Source organism: Brassica napus, unplaced genomic scaffold, assembly GCF_020379485.1.
Source record: "Brassica napus cultivar Da-Ae unplaced genomic scaffold, Da-Ae ScsIHWf_112;HRSCAF=197, whole genome shotgun sequence".
NCBI classification, from domain to species: Eukaryota; Viridiplantae; Streptophyta; class Magnoliopsida; order Brassicales; family Brassicaceae; genus Brassica; species Brassica napus.
Genome location: NW_026014554.1, coordinates 30899 through 43573, shown reverse-complemented (window position 1 = coordinate 43573; position 12675 = coordinate 30899). Strand labels below are relative to the sequence as shown.

The 12675-nt window shown below is 33.3% G+C and overlaps 1 protein-coding gene and 1 long non-coding RNA gene across 3 annotated transcripts; both read right to left on the bottom strand.

The window, feature by feature from the left end:
• Nucleotides 1–6604: 6604 nt before the first annotated feature.
• LOC106351170 (amino acid permease 8-like) lies at nt 6605–9965 on the bottom strand. The gene is made up of 6 exons (XM_013790982.3): nt 9566–9965; nt 9152–9245; nt 8853–9067; nt 8556–8698; nt 8174–8401; nt 6605–8075 (listed from the first exon to the last, which is right to left on the bottom strand). Exons 1-6 carry the CDS (start codon nt 9876–9878, stop codon nt 7656–7658), a joined length of 1413 nt encoding a protein of 470 aa, XP_013646436.1. The 5' UTR covers nt 9879–9965; the 3' UTR covers nt 6605–7655.
• Nucleotides 9966–11228: 1263 nt separating this feature from the next.
• LOC125596088 lies at nt 11229–12543 on the bottom strand. 2 transcript variants are annotated; one of them, XR_007330816.1, is made up of 3 exons: nt 12128–12543; nt 11824–12011; nt 11229–11740 (listed from the first exon to the last, which is right to left on the bottom strand). It is a non-coding gene; the product is annotated as an uncharacterized LOC125596088 (long non-coding RNA). The 2 variants fall into 2 exon arrangements; XR_007330817.1 differs by having other exon boundaries at nt 11229–11697; nt 12128–12542.
• Between the last annotated feature and the right edge of the window lie 132 nt (nt 12544–12675).

Genomic DNA, 12675 nt, shown 5'->3' with positions numbered 1-12675 from the left:
AAAAAAAAAAATTTCTAAAAGACAAAATAAAATTCATGATATTATATATTATCAAACTTTCTAGGTATAAACTTTGTCTATTAAAAAAAAACAAAACACATAGACAGAGTTGTTATATGTAACCTTGTCCTTAACTTTAGTCCCTTTCTCTCTCGAAGCAAAAGGCGCCGTTGTCGTTCATCTTTGTTGCTCCGGCGGTTGGCGTCTCTTGCCACCGTCGGAAGCGGTTCTAATTTTTTTTCTTCTTAGCTTGGCGGATCTCCACTTTGGACTTGCGACGTTGAAGGTTTGGGTTGCGATCTGGCTTCAAAGAGATGTTTTGTGTGGTTATTTGGTCAGATCTTTGTTCGCTCTCGCTGGATTGGAGAATCGGCGGTCTGAGGTAGCGATTGGCTTCGGTGAGGTGGTCGTTGGCCTGTTGGTAGTGGTCCGACACCGGTGAAGTTCATGGGCCTCGTCTTGTCTTGATTTTTTCCTGTTTGCAACCTTTTCTTTGACGTTTATAGTATGGTGAAGTTATCTTTATTTAGACTAGTTTGAGGCTGTGGTTGCTTGTGAAAGGCTTTGTTGTGAGAGCGTGTGTCTGTGTTTCTACCGGATTGCTTGGGGGGGTCTGCTAGTTTCGAAATTATTTTCTGGTGCGCGGTGGCAGGTTTAGCCGGCTCTGATGTGGGGTTGTAATTCTTCCATCGATCCTGGTGTCTCGTTTTCAGGTGGTCAATGGTGGTGCGTTGTGCTAGTTTCTCCAGCTCTGCCCTTTCGTTAGTGCATCAAAGGTTCTCTTTTGTTCTGTTTTATGCCTTAGTGGTCTTAGTTCTAATAAGAGAATCAGATTTCTTAAGCGCTTGGGAGTTTGTGTGGTCTGCGGCAAGTGTGGATGGTGTCTTCTCTCGGGTCTGCGATTAGGTTCTTCTCTGTGGTCTCCGGATAGAAGCTATCATCCTTGGAGCGTATGATGTCTTTCTTGTGGTTATCTTTCGTTTCGCCGTTTTCACTCGGTCGTTCATTTAGATTTCAGTGGGTGAAGTGCAAGTGTTATGAAGTTGTGCTGTCCCTTGGTCTGCAACCGACGGGTTCTTCCGGATTACTTGGTAAGGGGCTGTGGAGCTTATGCTCAATTGCGTGAGGTCTTGGAGTAGTCGATTGCCAAACATGCATCTTCATTGGCTGCTCGGGTTGGAATTTGATGTTTCTTTGGGTTCTTTGAGGTGAAGCAATGGTAAGTGTGGTGTTTGTTCGTGGTTTCTCCTTCAACCCCAATAATATAGGCCTGCTACGCTTTCTCGATCAATCCTGCTTCTAACGATGGTTGCTTCGCCTTCCTTGATTGTATGGTTATTCTCCTTTGGCGCTTAGTTATCTTGTTCTCCTTAGTTTAAGTTAGTTTCTTGGGGGTAAGTGTTTGCTTCAGTCCTTGTTTCTGGGTAGTATCTTGTTTCTACGCCGGCTTATGATTTCAGAAAGGTTGTATACCTTTGCTGACTTTGTGTGTAACACTCTGTTTGAACCTTTTATTAATCTAATAGATGACAAAAAAAAAAAAAACTTTGTCTATTATAATTAGATTATTTGATATATTATATGTGTGTTGAACCACTTTTATTTATTATAGAAAAATCACCATTACAATTTTATACACTACCCAAATTTTTGTTATCATACTCTGCAATATTTAAACAAATACTAAAGGAAATATTAAATGTACTCAACTAAAAACAAAACTAAGTAGGGGTTATTGGTTCTACTATTTTAATGGATTTGAGAATTCTTCTAGGATTTAAGAAATCCGTTGATTCTTAAATCAAACATATAGATTTTGAAATCAAACATACATAATTCAGAATCAAAATAAATGGAATTTTAAAATCAATCAAATGGATTTGCAATAAATTCAGCTTTATAATAAAACAAAGTATATAAAATGTAAAACACATTCATATATCATATGTTTATAAAATCTCTCCACATATCTGTTGCTATTGTGGCTCTCACTTGATTGGCATGTTCTCTTTGCTGATCCTGAGTTACAAAAATTTCTTCGTCATTGTTATTAACTTCTTGAACATGTTCTACATCCTCAGAGTCTTTTTCTGCAGGAAAATTATCTGTTCTACAAAACTTCCGAAGAAAATTATGTAACCCAACACACGCAAGTACGATCTCTGTTTGTGTCTTGTAAGGAAAAGGGGGTGCAGATTTAAAAATTAGAAACCGAGATTTGAATATACCAAAAATTCTCTCGATAACATTCCTCAAGGAAGCATGACGATGATTAAACAACTCTTTATCATTCTGAGGAGTAGAATCCTGACCAGAAAACTCTTGTAGATGGTATCGAACACCTCGATATGGAGCTAAGAAGTTCTGACGATTTGCAAAACCGCAGTCAACTAGATAAAATTTTCCTGATATTAAACGATAAATTAGTTAATTATCTGGAAAAAATATGTATGATTTACAATATATTTATATATATATATATATATATATATATATATATATATGTGTACCTTCTGGAACTGGTAGTCGATACCTCGAATTTTGACCAACTACAAGGAGAAAATTCTCACTTATAGCAAACTTGGATCTCTTAAAAGTATCTCTTGTATAGCAATACCTCGAATTTTGACCAACTACAAGGAGAAAAGATGCAACCATTTCTTCAAGGCTGATATATCTTGTATCAGTTAAACTTGTCTTCTCTCTGAGAAGATTGCATAACTTCAAAAAAATATTTGGATACATCCGATATAACTCTCTGAAATGAAGAGGATTTTCTTTTAAGACATGATCTATATAATCTTGACCAGCTCTTGTGATTGGGCGTCATGTGGGACGTTCAATTTGCAACTGAAGTTCCCGTTGTTGCTTCTTCAAACACATCATCTGGCAAAGAACTAGGAGCACCAATAAAATAATATGGGCATCTAACTCATCATCTTCATGAGACAAATATGATTCTTTTTCTTCTGATTCTTGTTGGCCAAGAAATTCTGAATCCATGTTTGATAATAAATTGACAAAAGAGCTTAGAACCTATCAAACAAGCACGAGACTTTTAGTAATTATTTGATGGTTTTCTCAATAAGCAACCTAGATCATTATTTATATAAATTTTACATTTTCAGTTAGTAAAGTTTTTTTCAGTTACATAATTCTCATTTATAAATTTATGTAAACTTTACATTCAATAAAAAGTAAAAAAAATGTAAATATTGATGTGTTAAATATAAAAAACTTTACTTTTTAATTGTATGTAAATTTTACATAAATATAAAATGACAATTGTGCAATCGAAGAAACTAAAATTTTTACATATTTACATATACTTTACATTCAATTAAAAAGTAAAAAAAAATATGTTTGTGCTTAGTGCATCGTGCTTAGTGCATCGTAATATTAGTTACATGTGCTTAGTGCATCTAATATGTTTGTATGAAAGACACATGTGCTTAGTCATGTTTCAAACTAAAACAAAGGATAGCAACACTAATTTTATTATAAAAAACCATGTAATCAAATGCAAAAACCAGTATATAAAATCCAATATCAGTAAATAATTAAATAAATAAAAACCACACATAATAATGGCTCAAATCAAAATCCTATCACGTTATGCTTAATCCATCCGTAATGTTCATCAACAGACATGCTAATGAATACGTCTTTCATTCCTAATTGATTGATCAGCTTAACAGCATCAAAACGTACATGTTCTTCCAAATCAGAAACTTCTTTGACTGCTTCCCATAGATTATTTTTCTTTTTCTCTGCTTCTCTTTGCTCAGCTTCTTGTTTTTGTCTTGTCTCTCTTTCTTCTATCAAATTGAAGAGTTTCTGAGTGATGGTTGTCAAAGTATTCAGCTCGTCAGCTTCTTCTACACTTTCTTTTTGAGTGAACAGATCATCACCTTTGTTAAGAGGACTAGTTTTTTGTCTCTTTCTTAAAGGAAGCTTTTCCAAAGTATCGTCTGAAGGACTGCAAAAAAAAAGATGATTGTGATTCATAGTTTTGTTGGACATCAAAAGAAAACTCTTCACCACAATTTGCTTGCTCCTTTTCTGTTTCTGCAACTCTAACTGTTTGTGCATCAGTAGTTTCACCTAAACCAATAGCATTCGTACCCGTCGCTATTCTTGTCAAATATAAGTTTGACATCATCAAATTCTTCAAATATTTCATCACGAAACTTTTTGAACTTTGGATGTGCCAAAAAAAAATTAAAAAAAAGTTAACATAATGAAAAAAATAATAATAATAATACAGCCTTATGTTTATTTACCTTTAGATATTCAGCCCATACTTCTTTTGAAGTTGTAAACCTTTTTGTGGTTGAATCCCATCCAAATCCAGAACTAAAACGAAGAAGTTCAGCCGCGTTTAGATATTTTGTTTTCAAGATCTTCATTCTGTTTGAGTAGTGTTGATAGGTTTTATTGCATCCATGCATTCGATTGAGAGTAGATAGAATTCGTCTCTCCATCGTAAATTTGCTGAATGTGCCATTACTGTCACGCAAACCCGAAGCAACAGCATCTAAAAGTAAATTGATCAAAGTTTTATTTTCTTCAGGACTCCATTGAATATATGAACCTTTTTCTCGTTCTTGTGATGGGTCTTGTGTTTCTTGATGTGATTCTCCCATTGATGCTTCTGGTTTTAGGTTTTATGTGTTTGTGTGTTTATAAAATTCTGTGTGTATAATGAAGATTATATAGAAATCATGACACATGTATTATGGAAAACGGAAATCAATATAGAAATAATAGAAAATAAAAAAAATCAGGAAATATAACTTTTTGTTCAAAAGAAACGACATACTCCTACCAAAAAAAAACGATGACATATTCTACTGAAAAATAAAAGTTGGTGTTAATAATAGAATATTGCATGATGAAAGTGCCATGGCTTTTAGGAATTTTTGTTGCATGATGAAACGTGAGATATTGGAATTTAAATGTTAGAAAAAATTTATAAGACAAATCCATTCAAAATAACAAGTTATAACTCAATATTTGTTTCTTTGTATTTTACTCTCTAAAACACTTATAAATCTATTCAAATCCAAATTCAAATCAAATGCTTAATCAAATCCTTACTATTGAATAACACCTAATTTTGAAATCTATTTTAAAATCATAGAACCAATAACAATGAATTTGAATACAGATTTTAAAATCATAGAACCAATAACACTAGATTTTGCTTGGATTTTCAAATCCATTAAAATCATAGAACCAATAACACCCCCTAAATAAATTTGAATATTATTTCCATTTTATTTTACATGAAAATAAGTGAAAGGATTCATATACTATAAACATTCTGTTCATATAGATTTCGTAAAATATCCATTTCACTTTTTTCCTTTTATACCATTTGACTTAGAATTCGTTCGTTTTTCTTTCATTCTTAATTCAAAGTCAGGAATTTATTTTACAATAAATGTTTATCTTGGACTAGATTTTATACGGTTAATATTTATATAAGGCTAGAAAGATAATATTGATAATGATCTAATTTCACACTCAAAAGCTATCTTAAGAGCATCTCTAAGGAGTAACTTTAGAATTTTAAATATAAAGTCTTATACATTTTAAAAACAACTTCAGAATTTAAAATTTTAAGGTTTTGAACAATGAAATCTTATATTTGATGTCTTACTGTTGAAAATTTTATATTTAAAGGTTCATATTTTTCAATCTCTACAGTTATGTATCTTTCAAATAACTATATTAATTGTTTTATATCATTTTAATTTTTATAATTTTATATTTCATAAATATTTTATAAAAATGTTAGATTCAATAAATTAAAGCTTCCAATCTATATATAATTAATAAATAAGTTAATATGTTTTTTGAAATAATAAGTTAATATATTATTTAAAAATTCATTTATTGATTTTGTATTCGAATATTACAAAAGTAGTTTTACTGAGTAATTTGATATTTTGCTTATAACTTATGATCAAAATGTAAAGTTTGTGATACAAATGGATCATTGGGTTGGGCCGCAATAGAGTTAGCTGACATCCAAAAGTTGTTTTAAATTGTAGAACTAAAGTTTCAAACGTGAAACATAAAACTTACCTTGACTAACACCGCGTTAGTCAACTGTTATGTTAGACAAAACAACGTCATTTTATAATGAAAGAAATCTTGAAAAAAATGTGCTTGCAGCGAATCAAACCTTGGCCCAAAGATTTCATGCATACTTATGTACCTTTGTGCTACAACAATTTTATTGTTTTCTTATTAGATTTAAAACATATATAGACTGTCATCTGTATATTCTAAGATAAAAAAATATTTTTATTTACAAATTTTATTTAATAGTGATTCATTTTTTTTCTTAAAAGTCAAAACTTAACTTTTAAAATAAAAAATTTACACAAATTTAAATAAAATTATATAAAACTTAAAATACATAGATTATAGATGTAATTCTAATTTATAAAGCTTAAAGTAAATCTATGTATTTTAATTTTTATATAATTTTATTTAGATTTATTTATAGTGTTTATTTTAAAATTTAAGTTTTGATCTTTAAGAAAAAAATTGTAATCACTGTTATATATAGACTCTTTAATTTTAAATATTTGAATTTAGATAACTAGTTGAGAAATGTCATTTTAAAATTAGATTGAATAATTTATGAAATATCATTTTCTATTTTATTACATGTATAACAATCTAAATTTTTTTAAATACATAAATTACTGATGCAACTATATTTGAATTAAATAAAATGTGTAAGCAAAAATAATTCTTATCTTAGAATATCAAAGTCTACATATTTTTTAAATCTAATAATCAAACAATATATTTTGTCGTAGCACAGTAGTATGTAAATTTGATTGTTATCGTCGGGACCATGGTTCGATCTGCAGCTATTGCAACTTTTTCAAGATTTTATCCATTATAAAATGACGTCAGTTTGCCGAACATAATGGTTGATAATTCAGGTCTACAATTCAAATTAATTTTTAGTTTAAGTGTATTTAACACTTATAATTTGTTCGAGTATAAAAAGACATGAACTTTGATCCTTTGGTTTCACTCTCCTTCTCCCATTGTTTTTTTGCTCAACATGAACTTTTCATTAACCAACAAGTGAAATACAAATATTAGACCTCAGACAAATTACACCATAGAGATAAAGGAGTGATCTAGTTTCTCCCTTGAACACTCTCCTTCTCCTTCTCCTTCTCCTTTTGGCTTTCGTACTGTTGAATTGACCAACATATATTTATTCACAAAAGCTTTCCTTCCCATTTATAATTTTTTTTATTTTTCTCTTAGTCTTCTTACCTTTTATTTAAGGGAACAATACAAAATATTAGTTCAATTCCCATATATGATTGAGATTTTTGTAAAAAACATTAATTACATACTGATAATATGAATGTTTCCTTGAACACTTCAAAGAAAATCTGTTTCTACATTCTTCAAAAGTAAGCCTTTCTGATCACATAATAGTATACTAGTAATATTCTAAATAAGCGGACGAAACCGCACCGGACAAGCGAGCGTTTGGGCCAACGCCGTTAACTCTTTAAGACAGACAGACATGCACCAACACTACAAACTGTTTTTATTGAAAGAAATAGTTCCCACAAAATTCAGATAGCTTAGGATACAAATAACTAATCTTAACTATGGAAAGGCTTGTATGCCTTGACACTATTTATCAAGCCGACAATGGATCCTATTGCAGCTAGGAGCGAAACAATCAAACAAACCGATATAAGGAGTTTCAACGCATTCCATTTCATAGAATACTTCTTAACCTTTCTCTGCGAGATGTGCATCTCCACTGGGAAGTAAACTGTTAGCGGCCAGAATGCTGTTGCTCCGATAAGGCCCAAGATCGAGTTGAAGAAGGGGAATATCACTGCAACAAATGTTGTCAAAATCACATATGCTGTCCTCCACACCAGTCTGAAGAAGTTGATGCGCCATTTTCCGAGGAATGGTATGTTTATCGAATGTTCTTTGTTGATGAAATTGTTTTCTGGCCATGCTTTGTTGCATTTGTTCTCAACAAGTTGGAAAATTGGTTGTGCAAACACCTGCCCATTTTTAAAAACATCATCAATATGTTTATTTTCATCTTGAGAATTATGTAACTTCAATGTTGTTTGTAGTAGGCACTAGGTCAGAGACCCACCTGATAGGCTGCAATTAGGTGGAGGACGATGCAAGCATTGGCAAAATTGATGAGCCAGTAAGGTTCATAAAAACCAAAGTCAGTAAGGAAGTCTCCGGGGGCTCGGTTTCCAAATGCAGCATATCCCATGCAGCCACATAAGATGTAGAAAACAGTTGTAGTTGAGACTCCGGCAAGTGTTGCTTTTTTCATGACTTTGTTTTCTGGTGGGCTTGATCTCAATGTATCCTACAAAAGATAAAGAATAAGATACATGAGATTCATTCTTCTATAATACTAATAAAAATCAAATAAAAAGCAACAGTTAAAAAATTGCTAGCTAGAATCACTATTTTGATGATGACCACCAAAATATCTATAGGAAAAGAAAAAGAATGCATGCCTGAATCTCAACGAGAATAGTGGAAAAAGAGTATGAAAATGCAATGTCTCCAGTTGCTTGAAACGCCTTCCATATTTTGTCAGATGCGGTCACGTCCACTCCAACCACCGTGCCCGTCACACTCGTCTTACCAACCTTTCCACCTTATATTTCATGCGCCAATAGTTAGAAAATTCATATGCTTATCATATGCCTATATTAATGAATGTATCAAGATATTTGCCTAGTGTTTTGAAATTGCTTGAGCCTGTTACACAGAAGTAGACAAAAACACAAGATATGGAGAGAAAAACATACTTGCCACAACGGAAATGGCTAAACCAATTCCGATAGACGCATAAGAGAATGACATAATGGCGGCGATAATGGAGAGAAAAGAGAGCTTGTGAAAATTAGGAAGCTGACTAAGAAAAATTTCCACGACCCCGAAGGCCACCATGAATGGATAATTTGGGATGGAGCATTTCGCACCATGTCCTTTTTTATGAAAACAAGTTGCTTTCCAAATCGCTCTAACCGACGCAACACAAAACAACATGTTAGTCACCATCACAAAATTATAATCAAAGGAGGTTACAAGTTGTGAAACAACTTACACTAAACTTATAGATGCAGTGATGGTGTAACCAATAGTGACCCCTACGAGACACCCGTATTGTGCCAGTCCACATAACTGCACTTTCCTACCACCTGTTGTTTTTTACATCAAAAAACTATTTTCATTATTCAAATTTAAGGTGGTCTAAACCAAACTGAAACAGAATAAAAAGAACAAATCTCACACAGAAAACCAAACGCTTTTAGCTAACTGTTTGCCTACCACCTGTAGTTCTATAAATATACTTAAAATAATCTTCATTATCCTTTCATCAAAATCATAGTACACATACTCTAAGGATATAATAGACTTAGATCTTTCATAGCTAATGGAATATACCATTGTGTTTATATTTCGTGGTTAAAACATACCGACGTAGTCGTTGACAATAAAAAGGACATACAATACGTACCAAGGTAAGATCGAACGACGTCCATGTACGTATAGTTGCGAGCTCCGGCGTCCGATCTATAACAATCGGCGAGCATAGTGGATGTGTAGTAATTGACGACGGCAAAAGTTACAAGAATCAATGTTCCTGCCACCCAACCAAGTTGTGCTATAGCCCAAGCCAACGACAACACTCCGGAACCTATCACAGCCGTGATTATGTGCGCACTCGCCGTCATCAACGTCCCCGTTCTCTTCTCCCGACCATCATCGTCGACGTTGGCGTCAGCGGATTCCACCGCAGAGGGATTATGCACCGCGTCAAAGCTTTTCATTTTGAGAGGAGAAATGGAGGATGAGAGCAAAGAGTTACAAGCAGAATCAAAGAAGAGTAAATGACATTAATGTTATATACACAAACAAACGTCAATGGTCATGATATTTTGGAGATACTCTTACCTCTTTTGGAACGCATCAGATAAAGTTAAAAAAATGTATAGTCTATATTCGTTCTTTAAAAAAATCAAATGTATCATTTTTCATAATCTTAATGTTGAATTTTGTTATCCACACCGAGATTTTATTTCCTTTAAATTTTGTTGGTTAGACTTTATTTTATTCTCATCGTTTTGAATAGAAAGATAATATACGGATTTTCTTCTATAAAAATAATTCATAAATTCTAAGTCATTATTCAATTCAGTAATGGGTTGACTGGCACATTTTGGGAATAAATAATTGTTGACTTTGAACAAACAAACACAAGATCTAGGCACCACTAACACATCAACCCTATGAATTTAAGAGACGTACGAATGTTGCTGATTATACGAATTCTTATGTTGTTGATTTTTAATACGAATTCTTACTTTTAAGATATTTTAATAATCCATAAAACATTCAGTTTTAAACGAGTAACATAAAATTATCTCCAATGGATCCTTCTACTTTTTCTTCAAAATAGATTAATTTTATATTAGAATTAGATTTTATTCCCTTATTACTTTATTTTAGATTATAAAAATAAAATAATGAACAAACAATAAATGAGTTAATTTATAAATAGATTTAACCAATTTTTTTACTCGAGTTTTCTTAACACAAAATTTTACTTAGTTTTTTATTGTTCACCAAATTTTTACTCTAGTTATAGTGTGAAAAATAGAATAGAATTTGAAACTTTTTACCTCAAACTATACTTTAAAGTGAAAAATAGAATGATGTGAAAATCATATAGAGCCAAAAAGACAATAAGGCGATGTGAGTGCCTCCATATGTTAAGGCGTCTTGGATGTTAAATGGACTCGGCCAAAGAAGTAGGCAAACTAAGAAGCTTGACATCCGAAAGCCATTTCAAAGTAGAGGATCTAGCAGGTGTGGAGCAGGCCTGTCTCATTGTCTTTATGGACCCTGTGCATATTCCATGTGAATAACAAAATAATTGTCTGAAAAAGAACTCTAAATTATTTAAAAAATGCCCTAAATTATATCTAAAATTGCTTAAAATCTTTTTGGGCTCTGTGCAAATGCTCCATCAGCACACCCTTAGAGACGGGCCTCAGAGTACACGCAGCTAATCGAATAGTACAGTGAATGAAAATTTTGTAGATCTAAGAGCATGATTAACCCATAACCCCATTTGGGTCTCTTATTCATTATTTTAGTAATTAAAAGTAAATAAGAACTTTAGTTAAGAACTTATTGATTTTGGGTCTCCAATGGTAGTCTCTTATTTTGAAGTTCTTAAAAAAAAAACATTGTTATCTCAAAGTAATCTTCTATAGGAGATGCGTAAATGAGGAACATGTACACAGAAACCAGCCTTTTAATCCTCTCTGTTCATAGGCACACTGGCCCTGAATACTGCCACAACGTGCTGCTTGTAACTCTCTGTATTTCCAGCAATGCCACACAGCAAAATAATCTTCCTCTTCAACACTTGCAGGGTACCAAAAGAGTAGAATCAGTTGCACAACCAAATGGTTCTCACTCCACAGCTCGTTCTGAAGTGACAACAAGAAAGCAAGATCAACCAGACAATCCCTCTTTGAGTTTGCAACCACTGTGAGAAAAAACCATGTGATACAGCGCAACACAACATACTCAGCTTCATCTCTAGCCGTATGAAGTAATTCCAATACGCCACTGCCGTTGCTGCATCAGAAACTCAGCAAACTCAGGAAACTTCCTCAAGAAACTACCAAAAACAAAGCATTAATCGAATAAAAAAAATCAATTAACTCATAAAAAAAACTTTTGGTAAGAGAGAGAGATCATCACCAGTGAAAAGAAGTCCTGCCTCCAGTTCGAGGAACATGGAGAAAGAAGAGCAGATCTTGAAGCGAGCGTTTGTCTATGTTAGGAGTGTTCTTCACGAGATGAAGAAGTATCCGCCCACCTCTCGCAGCCGACAAATGAGGGACCAAGTGTTGTAGAAGTAGGAATCAATCAAAGTCTCCAATACAAACCTGAGCCGAGAAGTATTAACCAAAACGAAAACTTTAACAACTCATTCTTTCAACGCAAAAACTGAGCAAACAATATATACATACAGAACACACAATGATTCAAAAGACTGACTCACCAGATTATTTCCTTCAACAATGACACGATTCTGGGATCTGATGGCATGCTTAATGGTTTCAGATAGAGAGAGAGAGAGAGACTGATTCAAGGAAACGGCTTCTTCCTCCGCTGTTAACGCCACTGGTCCACTGGGTTTCGATTCCATTATCCTTCCCTCCTCCTCTCTATTGATTCAAGGAAAGCATCAGAGAGAGTATTGATTCAATTGAAACCTACAATGCCACAAAGGGCCTCCCTGCTTGAACTTCCACTCATGAGTATTATCAATCAAAAGTGAGGAAGAGAGGAGACAGATTCATCTGATTCTGGGAAGGGGACGAGAGATTCAACAGGAAGCAAGAGAAAGTGACGTCTGTCTACAAGAGGCGTCTCTTCTGTCTCTTGATTAAGAGACGTCCCTAAAGATAATTGCATTTTTTCTTTTTTTTTAACTTAATAACACTAAGAGACGGGCTAAGAGACACGGTTAAAGATGCTCTAAGGTCTAGATCCTTTGGTTTCATACTCTCCTCCTTTTTTGTCATGTGTAGGCTATTGACTTGACCT

What these genes read in the sequence shown, in the direction of transcription:
- LOC106351170 (XM_013790982.3), bottom strand. Translation starts at nt 9,878, where the DNA reads ATGAAAAGCTTTGACGCGGTGCATAATCCCTCTGCGGTGGAATCCGCT. An exon ending in CGTCGTTCGATCTTACCTTG is followed by an intron (nt 9,246 to 9,565) that starts GTACGTATTGTA and finishes AAAAAACAACAG; the next exon opens with GTGGTAGGAAAGTGCAGTTA. An exon ending in ACCTAATTGCAGCCTATCAG is followed by an intron (nt 8,076 to 8,173) that starts GTGGGTCTCTGA and finishes AAAAATGGGCAG; the next exon opens with GTGTTTGCACAACCAATTTT.